A 14,846-nucleotide genomic window follows, 5' to 3' on the forward strand; every position below is an offset into this window, starting at 1 on the left:
GACTTGCGTGTGTCATAAGAGGTTTCTTCCAGAGCGGGTATGTTGCAGGGGGATTCGGTTGAGACTCGGGATGATCGAGATTGACATGATGAGATCCAATAAATAAAACCAGCCGTAGCCTGGATGTGTCGTTCACAGTCCGGCTTCAGTTTCCGAACATATGTGGAAAGTTTTTCTGCAGCTGTGGTCTTACTGAGATACCCCGAAGTATCATCTCTTGTCATCAGATGTTGGAGTACTCCTTAACTCATAAGAGAATTCATCATCAAGGAGAATGATGGTGAGAGACTCCCTAAACAAAGCAATGAGTAACTATCTTGCCATTTAAACATCTGCTACCAATGTACCCTTAAGCAATGCACCGCTTCAGGTGATCTGTGTGTTAAATATGTGGGAAAACACAAAGTGGGCTGCTGCAGAGCGAGCATGCATGTTCAGCACATTTTCATTGGGTGAATATGATGTATGTATGATGAATGATGTTCTTGTGGGAATTATCATTGCGTGTAACAGTCACCTCACTGATAATAGATCACATTAGTGTTATTGCTAACATACAGAAAACTGCCCTCACTCTGCATTATAAATACATTTAAATTCAGTCATGTAAGCAGAAGTGGCCACATGCTTCTAAATGCAAGTTATTTTATTAATGTATCCTTCATAGCTGTAGACTTAAGTTGCACAAATGCATTGTCTATACCCTTGAGGGCTGGTCTAACAAATGTGGATGTAATTGTTTCCTCAAAACATTTGCAAATCACATTTTTGGATCATTTTGCAACATGCATTGTTTATATTGTCCTTGCCAGAACACATTTTTCTTGCATGTTTCCACCACTTGTCAGTGAGTGGAATAGTGTGAAATCATTGGCAGGAATGTGCGTCACGTCACGTGCATGCTTGTGTGTGCAACATAAAATGGGAGCACACACATTAAAACCTTGCTCCATAGCACTACTAGTGGTCAGAAACCACAGAGGGTACCTTTAAGTGATCAAAGTAGGGACTTCAGACTTGAAGATTAACCTATTTTCAGGCAGGTTTGAATCCACTCTGGATATATTCACATTTCTCTCTTTTCTTGCTCCCTCTCCTCCAGGTTTTACCGGGGTGATTATCACATCGACGTCTGCATCAACGACTACCTTGACGTTTACTGTCCGCACTACACTGGCCCAGTGTCCGACGAGCGGGCCGAGCGCTATATCCTCTACATGGTGAACTATGATGGCTACAGCTCCTGTGATCACACCGCCAAGGGCTTCAAACGCTGGGAGTGCAACAGGCCTCTGTCACCAAACGGACCGCTCAAGTTCTCCGAGAAGTTCCAGCTGTTTACTCCCTTCTCCTTAGGCTTCGAGTTTCGTCCTGGCAGAGAGTATTATTATATCTGTGAGTACACACTTAGTTTTCTCTATTATTTCCAGAAATGATTGTACTTTTGGTACAGATAGAAATGTGTCCATACTGTGTGCCAGATTTGTAAATTTGTATTTTTTTATTTGAGAAGATAATACTGATTTAAATCATCATTATTATCAGCATATATATTATATTATATTATATTATATTATATTATATTATATTATATTATATTATATTATCAGCACATATATATATATATATATATATATATATATATATATATATATATATATATATATATATATATATATATATATATATATATACACATACATACATATATATACATATACATATACATATATATACATATACATATATATATATATATATATATATATATATATATATATATATATATATATATATATATATATATATATATATATATATATATATATATATATATATATATATATATATATATATATATATATATATATATATACACATATACATATATATATACATATACATATACATATAGACCAGACCCAGACCAGGTGGTTCAGAAAGCTGCCTGAAATTCTGAGTTAATAAGAAAATACACAGTTTGGCTCATCTCAAAGATGTTTTATTTTTCAGTTGAAATGCAAATCCTGATTTGGTATCTGTTAGCTGGTCACTAATTTAAACATTTGAACCACGATTGATCCTTTAAATTCCATCTTGACACATTCTGTATGTATAAATCTCATTTGGAAACTTCACTAAAATGAAGTTCTGTGCATTTGTAATGAAGATCAGTAGAGTTTAAGATCACAGGGAAGATTTTTTTTGTAATTAAGAAGTAAGGTAAAATATCAGTTACAGTCTGTCTGCACATTCATCTGTGCTTCACTGATCTTGGACAGTATCAGAGGTGAGCATCTGGGTTCAAAAAATCATCAAGATTGTCCTCATGCAAGCTGAACCACATCTAAATCTTTGTTTTGTTGGAGTGTGTTGTATTGTGATGTGTTAGCCTTCACTTTCCAACATTTCTGTTGGATTGCCGTGTCCATTGGCTAGTCTCTCCGACTCTGTTGCATTAATGTGACTGTATTGTTTGGAGAATTTGTGGTTTACCGTTAGCAGTGCCAGAAAACTGTTGATCCTGTTGCAATTCCCTGGATGGCGATAAGAAAAATCATAGATTGCCTAATTCTGCTTCATTTGTTCAGTTGGCTCCGGCTGATGTGAAACTGAGTGAAGAAGATGCTTTTGTAGACTTTGATGATGATGATGATTGATCATCCAGAGACAGAGACACAGGCAGAGACAGTCCATATGGCGTCAAGCAGTTTCAGGCCATATGGACTATCTCTCGCTGACTCAGATTCGTGACTCATCCATCAGATCCTTGTTCACCAAAGACACTTTTTTTCCATCTGACAACACGGGATCTAAGCACGGAATGAAATAACAAAAGACAGAGACACCTCTGGGAAAATACCAAAGCCTGTTAGTCTCCAGTTACTCTCTGTGTTCCTCTGTTTGATGAATGCCTCTAAATACTACAGTACCCATGAGCCTCAGCTGCTGTGGAAAAGAAGGGAGTCAGAACCTGTAACAAATTCACAACAGCTCATCATAAAACAATGCCCAGAGTCTGAAAGCGAAGTGACACTGACATATTATCATATTACAGAGCCTGTTACATTACCGTATAAAGTCTGAGCATAGAATTTACACACCCAACAGACTGGAGCAACATTATCGTTCATTTGTTTTTGTCCTCTTGATGAATGCAAGTCCAATATTCACTCTTCTATTAGCTCTGTTTTAGTTTCCACTAACTTCAGGAGGAAATATCTAGCTGCTAAATGCTACTGCAGTATGTTCACATTAGCTAGTCGCTAACTTTGCCTGCTGTTTGATGCTGGGCAGGAAATATAGGCTACATTGGGCTCATCATAGCTTTTTCACTGAAAACCACTGCTACCATTGGCTGAAGACAAGGTTGATGCAAATGAACCAGAACCGTAAAGGATGGTCTGAAAAACCTAAGCTATTTGCTAAAAGAGCTCTGTGGAGCTGAGGGGAACTTCACAGTGGGTGATGGGTCTTTGTAGGATCCTCATTACAAGTGACCCCTTTCACATTACACAGTTATTTGATCCATTGTTAATATGACAGTATTGATTAATACTCCTTTACGTTGCTGAATATTTTATCAGGTTAGTGTCGTCCTTAGCTTGTGCTTGCTGTGAGCAGTGCACCAACGGAATTTTAGGCTTTCTGATTTAATTTTTTCGACCAAGAAATTTTCCTACATCCACCGAAGAATGAGATACTTTCTAATGCAGTTGCTTAATTTTTGTACTTAAATTCAATGTCCATGCAAGGCTCGAGGTGCTGCAGTTGTCACTCCGCTCACACTGTCTATTACTTCTTGAGCCTCCATTTCTGCAGGAAAGTATTCTTTGTCTTTATTTTCATGGAATACTTGCAGTAAATCCTAATGTATGGACTTTCTTAATGAATCTTTCTTCGAGCCTTGAAACATTTGCTGGAAAGAAGTATTGCAGTCACACATTTTTCCAGATGGTCCTTGTTTTTTTTTTTTTGTTTTTTTTTTAACCACCACAATCATGCATATTCAGAAATGCTGGTTTCAGTAAAGTATGTGTCATCTGCTGGTATCAGTGTCACGTTGCTGTGTGTTGCTCTAACAAAGCCCAACAATGGCTGATAGTTAATACCTGTGTTGGACATATCATATGGTTTGGGAATCTGTTCATGGCCATGTAAATGACTCACTGAAATGGTGTTCCTGTCCGCTTGTCTGAGTGAAGACAGACACTCCTTTGTCCTCCTCCTTGGTGATTGTCATTTGCCTCAGGCGGGGTGGAAGAGGGGGTGGGGCCATGTCAAATAGATGACACCTGCTGTTGGCTAAGAGCATGCCCGTCTGGCAGGCAGACAAACACCCGGAGGAAAGCTGCCCTGGTGTGGGATCAGTGTTTCGGCTGGTCCTAGAAGGTCAAAGGTCATGGAGATGACGACGAGGTGTGCGCTGCAAGCTTCTCGTGGCCTCAGAGGGCGGCATGTTTTTCTAATAGAGCCTCAGTGGAGCGGGGAAAGCCTGATCCTAATCTCAGGGGATAGAAATCCAATTTTCAGAGGAGACAGTTGAGAGTCTGGCTCTCCCTGTGTGAGAGAGATGACTGTCTCCCTGTAAAGCCCTCGCTCTTCAAACGCCGGGTCCCGCTCTGTACAGCCAGCGCAGATCTACATCGATAATGACATGAACCCCGCCAGCACAGCGCCCCGACAGTTTCCCTTCAGCTTCTCGTGGCTGATGCAAAGACAAAAGGCTTTGTTCCCCAAGATAAACCGGTCATCACAAGAATAACATCTGATCCTGCAGTATTTATATCAGGATCTGTCTAATTCACAGTCACACCAAAGCCTGGCCTTACACGACAATCCGCCTGTTTAGTGATCTGTGATATGTGTCGCCAGTCCCGAATGTGCCTCAGCGTGTGACCAGGTGGTTTACCGTCGTCCCATTGTCATGGCAAGGCAGCGGCTGGACGACCCGGCTAACACTGGGTCTAGAGTTGCAGGCAGAGCTGGAGTTACAGTCATGGTGAAGCACGGCTGTGTTGCTCGAGGACAGAAAACCCAGACTCTGACCTCAGTGGCAGACATGAGAGAGAGGAAGAGAGACAGTTGGGTAATTGTGTGTGTGTTGGAATCCGTGATGGGATGGTGGTAAGGGGAGAGAAAGAGGGTGAGAAAGTGAGATGAGAGGAAGACAGTGTGACACAATGTCAGAGAAGGCTAAAGAACAACAACAGAGCAGGAAGGAAGGAGATATTACGCACACTGATCACAGCTGCAACAAGGATATTTCACTAACAAACGACAACATTTTGGAGGATGCAGGATCTTCCGCAGATCTAAAGAATCATATAGGAGAGGTCGCCCAAATCCCAAAGAAGTAAAATGTAAATAATTAGCCAAAAGTACTAAAACCATATCGAAGAACATGTACGTCTGTCAGTCTCCACATTAAAAGCTTCAAACAACACCACATCAAAGCAATTACAAGCCGTCCGTAACACATCAGAGATCATGCATGACAGGGTCTGCTGATAAATGACACCTCAGCATGTATAATCCTGCTGATACCATGGTCACTTACAGAGGAGCGGCTGTGTTTCAGTCCTCTGGAGGCTGAGGGGGTTTTTCACAGTGCTTTCATAATTTTCATTTTACCACCTAAAGGACAACTGCAGCTACTCTGACTGTCATGATGTCTCCTTCTGCAGCACAGGCTCAGCTGCACTGCTGCTTGTTTTTCCCTTTTGTGGACGTCCACTGCTGATTGGCCAACAGACTTCTTTTGTGCACTTATGGAAAGTCTGCAGTCTGAACTTTGGACAACTTATGATTCTGTTCTTGTCAGTTATAACTGATTTTTGCTGATTTAACACGCAACTTTGATCTTTCACCAGATTTTAACTGCTTTTTTTTTAACTGCGTCTGTGCACAGTTGTGATTTTCTCTGCTTGTGTTAGGAGCAATACGTTATTCTTATAAGTCAGCTTGTTAAAGGTCACCTAAAATTTAATATATCTTCCTCACTGATTAAGTGAGAGGGAATTTATAATTAATGCAATGAGGAAATATGAAATCAACAAACCCAAACCGTATGAGTGCTAAAATGATTTATCAAACCAAAATTCCTCACATTTACTAATTCCACATTCTGAGAGATTTCACTATTTTATATCATAGGAAATGAAATATTTTTGTCTTATGGACCATTTGTGGGACAACACAAGTGTATAATAATATATTTTAAAGACCTCATCTTGGACTTTGGAAACTTGTGACAGACATTTGCTACTTTCTGACATTTTGTGGACTAAATTAGTAATAATTTATTGGAGAAATAAGATTATTTGACAACCCAAATAATTAGTAGCTGCAGCCCAAATCAGAATAATTTCCGATTTGGGCTGCAGAAATCCGATTTGGGATTTCCGATTAATAATGATTAAAACATCCTGGATGGAAGCTTGGAACAATGGTTTCTTTCTTCTATCCTATAATGTGTTTTGATATATCTGGTCGTCAAGGCGTTCGTGTGAGAGTGCAGGAGTACACTTTTATAGGAGTCAAACAAAGTGGAGAGAGATAACGACAACGGCAGAGACAGAGGGAGCACGAGAGGCATAAAGAGAGAGAAAGACAGGGTCCAGTTGAGTTCAGAGACAGAAACTGAGACCGTGAGTCCTCCCGTCTGTTCCAGCCACCGTCGGGGTGTGAGGTAAGTTACTCGATACCCGCTGACACAGACAGAAGCAGCGTGATTGACACCGTTTCTCTCACACTTATTTCCTCTCTCCACTGCTTCAATTCCAATATTCCTCTCGTGGCAAAGTTTTAAATATGATTTTTATCTCCTCTCACAGCCCTCGGTATCTGATAAAGTGCCTTTTGAAATAAGAGCCGGAGTGAGCCGCGACAGTGGAAACGCTGACATGGTTTACTTTTATCAGGAATTCACCGCTGGGCTAGAATCCATCACACGGAGCATTTAGGTGAAAGGATAGAAGAGTGTCTGTGGACAGACGCACATGCATGGGAAACCACATAACATGCATGGCCACAAATATCCAAACACACTCAAGGTTGTGTGTGTGTGTTGGTCAGAGTTGGCAACCAGCAGGAAATGACAGAGGTTAGAGTTTCGAGGCCCGATGAGGAAAAGTTACTGTGGGATGAACCTACGGCCAGACAAAACATGAAAATGACAAAAAGTTGAAGTCATTCGTCACAGCTGGAGACACCCTCAGCGCTCTGTTAGCTACTTGGTCCCCAGCACTACTTGAAAACTAATTAGGTTTGGTAGTTCTGCCAAACAATCACAGCAACCCCACAGAAAAAAAGTTTTAATGATTGCCTTTCACAATCAGGAAACAGAGGAAATGAGATTTTGTAGGTGAGCTTAACAGCATGACACACATCTGCAGAAATGACTGCCCCTGGCCAAATTAGACTTGGAAATATGAGGGTGACATTGAGTTGTTTCATATCATAAAATATGGAGCATTTCACATCAGAATGAGAGGGAAGTTCAGGAGATAAAGCTCTTCAGAGTGTATTTAAAGGACGAGTACCTCTGATGAAGAAACAATCGACCTTGTCGGAGATTATTCGTTTTGCCGCTCAGCCGATGTTTATGAATGAAGGTGGATTTTTCGAGAGGGAAGAGGTCTCGGGTGAAGCTGTGACGTGAATGTGAATGGAGGGTTTGTACAATCGGAGCCACAAAACCCTTTACTCTAAACGGACTACACAATATTTCTGCTTTTTGAGATGCAGATTATGTGATCACTGAGTCAGACCAGAGCCGTGGCAGTTTATGGTCATTTGGGATGCAACTCGTAGGCTTTGAAGACTTCATTATATGCATATTATAGGGAAACATAAGGAGGTGTCAGGGACCGAATGTACAAGCTGAAGCTGTCAAAGTGTTTGGTGTTTTTTTTTGCGGAACTTTTTATTTTAGATAGAAGATGGAAGTAGTCAAAGTTCTCAAATGGAAAATGTCTAAACACAAGCAGGCGTGCAAGAACTTTGTGAATCATTTGCTTTTAGTCTTTTAGATTTTGCCCTTCAGTGCACAGTTAACCATTTTTTTTAGCTCTCTGTGTTGTTTTCATACAATTAAACTTTCAGGTATTTAGCAATTATTGCAGTTGCAATTATAGCAAATATTGAGTGAAAATTATTTTTGGTGTTTTAAGCTTCATTCCATGTGTTGAAAGGTTGTGTGTGTGTGTGTGTGTGTGCGTGCGTGCGTGCGTGCGTGCATGCATGCGTGTGGCTGGGTGGGTGGGTGAAACATATCTCTTGCACCCCTTGTTTCATTTTAAAGGTTTGAACATTCAAAGCCATTTTATTCATACAGTATGCTTAGAGAGAAAAATATGTCAGTGAAGGCAGATCTGTCAAAATAAAACACCCTAATTGAATTTATTCAAACAAGCTGTTTTGTTTCCGATGGTGGATGACTCATCGTGATCTCATTATATGATGACTGCCCTTTTAAACCATCATCCTGCAGCCCTGCACTAGATCCAGGAAGGTGTTTTGAAATGGAAAAGTGTAAGCAATGTGTCCGTAACTCTGCCCTGTGGTTCCACAGCCTCCATCACTGACGACAAGGGGAGAAGAAGCTGCCTTCGACTCAAAGTCTTCGTCAGGCCTCAAAGTGAGTCACAGATTGTTGTGTCTTCTCTGCCCAGTTCTCCATTCTGTTGTGCAGCAGCTTGTGAGCAGGCTGCGTACGAGTGACGCTCGAGTTTTCTAATCTTCGCATATCCACTCTCCTCTTTGTTTTTCCAAGACAATTGTGTGAAAAACTCTGGCAGCGTGCAGGAAGGGGTCGATTTTGAAGACAACAGTCACAACTCCCTAGAACCCAGAGGTTGGTGGGAATAAACTCTGCATACTGTGTGTGTGTGTGTGTGTGTGTGTGTGTGTGTGTGTGTGTGTGTGTGTGTGTGTGTGTGTGTGTGTGTGTGTGTGTTAAAGACAGACTTTATATTTCCCATAACTGCTACGTCTGTTGACAACATTCCTTTCTTTTCATTTCCTTTACATTTTGCATGATTTACATGATTCATAAATAATATGTGGTCATGAGAATTGAAGACTTGATGGATCAAATTATGGAGAATATTTGTTTACACATGACTTGTTGCTTTGATGATCAAAATGTCATGAACTGCCTCATTTTCATACTATATACTAAACATTTTAGAAAATATTTAGTTTGAATCCCACCATAGATCCACGTGTAAAGAGTGTGTTCGCAGTGGGAAAATAAAGAAATGAAGTGTACAGGCTAACAGTTTGAATGAGTTTTTCTATTTAATGATAATAGTTTTCATGTCTCCTTCATGTTTCCTTCAGACGGCATCAGTCACGAGTCACCAGAACCAGCTCGGAGGGACGTGAACTCTGTCGGCCGGTGCCAGACTTCGGTCCTCCTGCTCAGCTCCGCCCTCATACTCCTGGCTGCCATCTTGTCTTTATAGCGGCCCGTCTGAGGAATCCCCCAGGAATGGACTGTCCTGATTGGACCACAGGCCACCCTACCCTGCAACCCCTCCCCTTAAGGAGCACTTTTTAAAAAACAAAACAAAAAAATAACAACAAAAAAAATCACTGACAATCTCTCTGAGTGAAAGGAGAGAGGAAGGGACTTCACTGAAGCCTTTGCTGTTTTTTGACTTGCCAACCAGAGTGATTCTTGACTTTCCGATGGGTGCTGATGGTGGAAGCGCCCTGAGGTGAAAGAGGCGGCGTCTTCTGACCCGCTCGCCTCGCTACCGTTCACAGTATGCAGATATTAAACATTTCTTTATGTTGATGACAAGCACACATACATGCTTTTAAACATATACACACAAACTCCACAGTCAGTACACTCTTAAGCTTAAGTGGCAAAGAAGCACAGCAGGAGCCCTCAAAAGTTTACAGACTTTTAACATTTTTTTGCGTTCAGGAAAACGTCACGTAACCCCCCCCCGACATTAACATGATTCAATCTCACATCAAAGTGTGGAGGAGATGTCGAAGAAGATCCGGGAGCGACACGTCACGTGCGGGCCAACAGAAAGGAAAACGAGACAGATGTTGTTGCAAGGAGACTGTTGCCAAGAGCATGGGGGGTAGGGGGCGGTCTTTTGATGACTTAACCTTCCTCTCAGGTTAAAAAGGAGTCGGGTGTATCGTCTCAGACTGTGGAGGACCCTTGTTGAGAGTAAAAAAAAAGAAGAAAATTTGAAGAAGCACTCATCTTTTAGTGTTTGGATAGTGGAGATTTAATGATCGATTAATGTATTTGTTTTTTAATAAATCGCATAATTCAATTGTAGCAGCCTACACGGGTGTACAGTAAAATATTTGAGCGGAGCGTAGAGGTCGATATGGTATTTTGCCAGGCAAAATGTATTTTCCTATTTATTGTGAAGTCCTCGTGCTTTTTTTTCTGTTCTGGTTTAGTCTGTAAGTACGGTAGAAAGGCAATAAAAAACGACTACAATTATCCGTTAAGTTAGTTCATATTACACACAGTTTATTTGATACAATCATACAAAAACAATGAGTACAGTTTATGTATGTGCTTGGTGGATCAATCGCCGATGATGGTTTTTTTAAATTGTTTTTAACAAAGTCCAAGAAGAAAAAAAAAAAAAAGTCTGATGTGCTATCAGGGTGTAGAAATCGTAAAATATTTGTGTTTTTCCAATTTGTCATGTCACAAATGTAGTTTAACTGTTACACTATTGCTTTGTGAATCACTGTCATAACACAACTATTGTATATAGAGGCGTATTTCCTACAGAGTTCAGGGATGTGTCCATGCCTAACATGAGGTGACAGAATGATCCTTTTTTTTTTAATCGGGGAGGGCCGCGCTTCCTCGAATAAAGCAGCACAAGTTTTCTTTGGCTAAAGATGTTTCGGTGGGACAGTGGCTGAGTTACAGAGCAGGTGGTAGTAGTGTGTGTGGAGCAGGGGCTTGTGCGTGATTCACTTGCATGTCATGTTAAGTTGCTACCGTACAAAAAGTGTACCGAAGGCGCCCTCATAGCGGTTATTCCTGGAATGAAAAATCAAGAGATGAAATAAACAGAGGGGGGGTCCTGTTCTCGTGGGACTAGTTGAAACAACCAGACGTGGCCTGAGGGGGGAAAGAGAAGGAGAGGTGTGAAGCTTTGTGGTGCTCCTGCTGAGATCAGTAGTCTTGTTTTAAAGCAGGAGCATGCGGTAAACATATCCAATCAAATCCAAGTCCACTATCACCAACTGAAGAGCTGATTGTTTTTTCCTTACTGATATTAAGGAGATGATTTTTTATAGAAAACAGAATCTGCTCTTTACTGGTCGTCAAGCAACCTGTTTGTGATCCCTTTTCCATCCTGATAAGTGCTCTGTGCAATCTGGTAAGACCCCGCATCTCCGTCCTCCGTATGCCTGCTCACCAAAGCTTCGCTCTGCGCGCCGATGTCCACAGCGTCCGGCTGCATCGCGGCTGCCGGAGACCATCCGCTGCCATTTTTATGTGTGTCCACTGAGTCTGTGAGCCACATGATTTCAAAAACTCTTTGCCCCGTCCCGCTAACTTTGGCAGCACTGGGTCTGTTTTTGCCAGACCAGCTCGTGTTTCTGAAAAATTCACTTGTGAATGTATATAAATGCCTGTAATTATTTTGTAATTCTGCTTTTCGTTACTGACTTTGAACTACAGCTAAACTAATTTTTCGTGTTTGTAATTAGAGGGAGACTGAGAGAACAAGGGAGGGGAGACACCCCCCCATCAGCCGCCAGAAGCCACCGAATCGTCTGTCAGCGATCTCTGATAATGACGATACGACGATGTGAAAATCCAAACGACTGCTCGGCCGAGTTTTCCACCTGTCACTCTCAGCGGCACTGATATGCTTCACATTCACTCGCTGTGGTTTTATTGCTGAAATACACCTGTTGTTCTGAAAACAGAGCAGCATTAGTGCAATAAAATTAAAAGCCGGAGTTTTACAGAAATAATAATGATAATAATTGTATCTGAGAAATGTTTAAATATTACAAGAATAGCTCTGTGTTAGAGGAAAATCTTTCAAAAGTTTCAACAGTGACAAGAGACAGATTAAAAAAAGAATGGTCCACATCCAGGAGGCCCAGATATGCTGGCTTTTAGTCTCAACCACATGTTATCTCACACACACACACACACACACACACACACACACACACACACACACACACACACACACACACACACACACACACACACACACACACACACACTGGATCCTACATAATGCAACTCAGTAGTGTCTTGTGTTCGACTGGTACGTCTCACAAACTCTGCACCCTCAGGGTGTTACACAGGCTCGTTAGTAGGTTTGGACTTGAAGAATACAAAATTAATGACATCATCTGGGTTATTTTTGTTCTTTTTTAGATCTTTATAAAAAGGTTCCTCCAGAGCCACAAAACACATCATACAACTTTATCACAGTAAAATTGGTGCATCACCGCTTTAAAATAGTCATTTACACTGTCAGTTCACAAATAATTCAAACAAATTTCAGTCCACAATCCAAATAAGCGTCATTACATCAGAGCTGAGAGTGCCGGGGAGAAAAGGTAACTCAATATAACATAACATAACATACATTATGGCCCATAAATTTTAATCTGAGGCAAGAGATTGTTAATTTAAGGAAATAAAAGTGTTTTGAGGGTAAGAGCAAATAAGTATTTTCAATATGTTGATTAGTTGCAGGGTGTCATTTATGATTTGAGAGAACAAATCACTACTTTATTAAATCTTCTCCTCCTCACACCTACCAGCCTCCAGCCGTTCTAGTTTAGCCAACATTAAGAGTAACAGTAATCATTGCCTCCAGCCCCGCCATGACGAGGAAAACCAATCAGTCAGCTTTGTGGATACTGTGTATCCAGCAATTAGTCTGTTGTAACATACAGTGTTGGATGCGTTCTCTTTTTTTCCACACCTCTTTTGAAGGGCGATTTAACTGACACATTAATGTTCTTAGCCAGAAAAAAAAAAAAAAAAAAAATCACTGTTTGATATAAAATAATGCTTCGTTTCATTTTGTATGTCTTTTATATGAAACAAAAAAAAAATAGAGAATCATCTCTGCACCCTCTATCTGTCGATGTGTGAGTGCTGACATGACGTATAGCAAACAAGCGGCGTGGTCGAGTTACAATCATGAATCAGAGGGTCTGAAGAAAGAACAGATGGATCTCCAAGAGCCAGAATATCTGTTTGAAAACCCGCTCCTCTTCATTGTATCGTTGGATCAAAAGAGCCTCTAAGGTGCAGAATGTTCTTTCTTTTTGTTCGTGGTCTTTCCTTAATCTCGGCCTCCAGCTGTTTCCGAACCAAACTGTGCTTAAGGTGGTCATGATAATTCAGGAGATGCGACTGACCTTTATTGGCATAGAAGCTCAATGAGTTTGTTCGTGGCAGCAGGAGAAAGGCTTTTTTCCACCTTGAATTTTGATGTTTCATGTTTTATTGAGCAAACTGTGCTCCAGAGAGGGCAGGTAATATGTTCGAAGAACTTCTTCACCTGATTTTGGTACATGCAGCCTGAAGCTAACACCACTGTGTCCCCTGGTTTGCGGCGTCTGTTCTCCATCGTCTGTATCTTAAAAAAGGATGTGTGCTTTTGTTAGTGCATCTAGCATTGGGAAGGTTTTTGTTACTTTAGCCACAACTGTGCTTTTTTTTTCCCAAACCAGACATGGATGTGCCACAAAACTGCACATTTCTTTCAACATTGTAGTAACTGTACCTTGTGCCTATATGAGCCCCATCCCCTCCTGTACTCATCTGAACTATTCTAATGTCTGTTTCCTGCTCAACCCCCTCACTAGAATTTTCTACAAAAAGGACATTTCTTTGTAAATACACGTGTTGGAGCAGCTATGACTAACAAAACAAACAACAAAAAAAAGATTTAATAAATATTTCTTTGTCGTTGTAATTATCATGTCTGATTTGTTTTATTAATCGCTGTGCAAATGAGTGATGGTTTGTGAAACGGAAAGAACATCAGAAAGGCGTGAAGGCTTTGCCGGAACAGCTCGAGTGAGAGCTGGATGTTTGTCTTGGTTGTCGCTCGATGCATAATCACACAGGCTGGGTCCGGGGGAAGTGGGTGAACAGCTGTTTCTCTGTAATCTGGAGGTAATTCACAGACTGAAAAAACAAAAACAGAAACAGCTTCAATTAATCTTGTGGGAATGTGCAGCGCTTCAGGGAGCTCTGCCAAGAAAACTCCGTCTCACACGGTCTTTTGCTCCGTCCTCGCTCTGCCTCTCCTGCTGTCTGCTTCAATTCCTCACTTTCTGTCTTTTACTTTCTCTTGCCTCCCTCTGTCTCTGTGACTTTGCCACCTTTCATCAACCTCCAGCAAGAACTTTAAGGTGTCCTACCATAGCATTCACACTGTGCTGTCATGAAAACAATGGGAAATTTCCAGGAAAGAGTCAAGAACACACAGTACTGTGGTCCAGTGGAACAACCTGTTTATCAGTGGCAATGAAGGTGCGGCTGAGCTGTCTGAATCAAAGTGAGCTGCGGCTGGAAATCTCTGATATTTGCCTTGGATGGTTTGGAGCCATGAACTCTCGGCGGTGGAAAAAGTCTTTCCGCTCCATTTATCTAGTATTAATATCTTCATTAAGTTCAGGGAGCCACTAGAGACAGACTGATAAAATAAAGGTCAAAAGGGGAAAAGGGGCTGACACATTCAACCCTTTTTGCTCTAGAAACGCCTGATCCTACATTTCCCACAATGCAACTTGAACTCATCATTCACTTGACATTCCCTGGCAAGGAAAATCAAACTTCATGGTCCCTGTTT

The 14,846-nt window shown here is 41.1% G+C and overlaps 1 protein-coding gene across 1 annotated transcript in view; it reads left to right on the top strand.

Annotated features, from left to right (window-relative positions):
• LOC139348328 (ephrin-A5b-like) overlaps positions 1–13,946 on the top strand; it is a 73,606-nt gene extending 59,660 nt beyond the window's left edge. Inside the window, exons 2-5 of the mRNA XM_070988308.1 lie at positions 1,103–1,395; positions 8,576–8,641; positions 8,777–8,857; positions 9,346–13,946. Coding sequence (XP_070844409.1) covers positions 1,103–1,395; positions 8,576–8,641; positions 8,777–8,857; positions 9,346–9,470 — 565 coding nt within the window. The 3' untranslated portion in view covers positions 9,471–13,946. The remainder of the gene's footprint in view (positions 1–1,102; positions 1,396–8,575; positions 8,642–8,776; positions 8,858–9,345) is intronic.
• Positions 13,947–14,846: the final 900 nt, after the last annotated feature.

Source organism: Chaetodon trifascialis, chromosome 20 (assembly GCF_039877785.1).
Source record: "Chaetodon trifascialis isolate fChaTrf1 chromosome 20, fChaTrf1.hap1, whole genome shotgun sequence".
NCBI lineage: Eukaryota > Metazoa > Chordata > Actinopteri > Chaetodontiformes > Chaetodontidae > Chaetodon > Chaetodon trifascialis.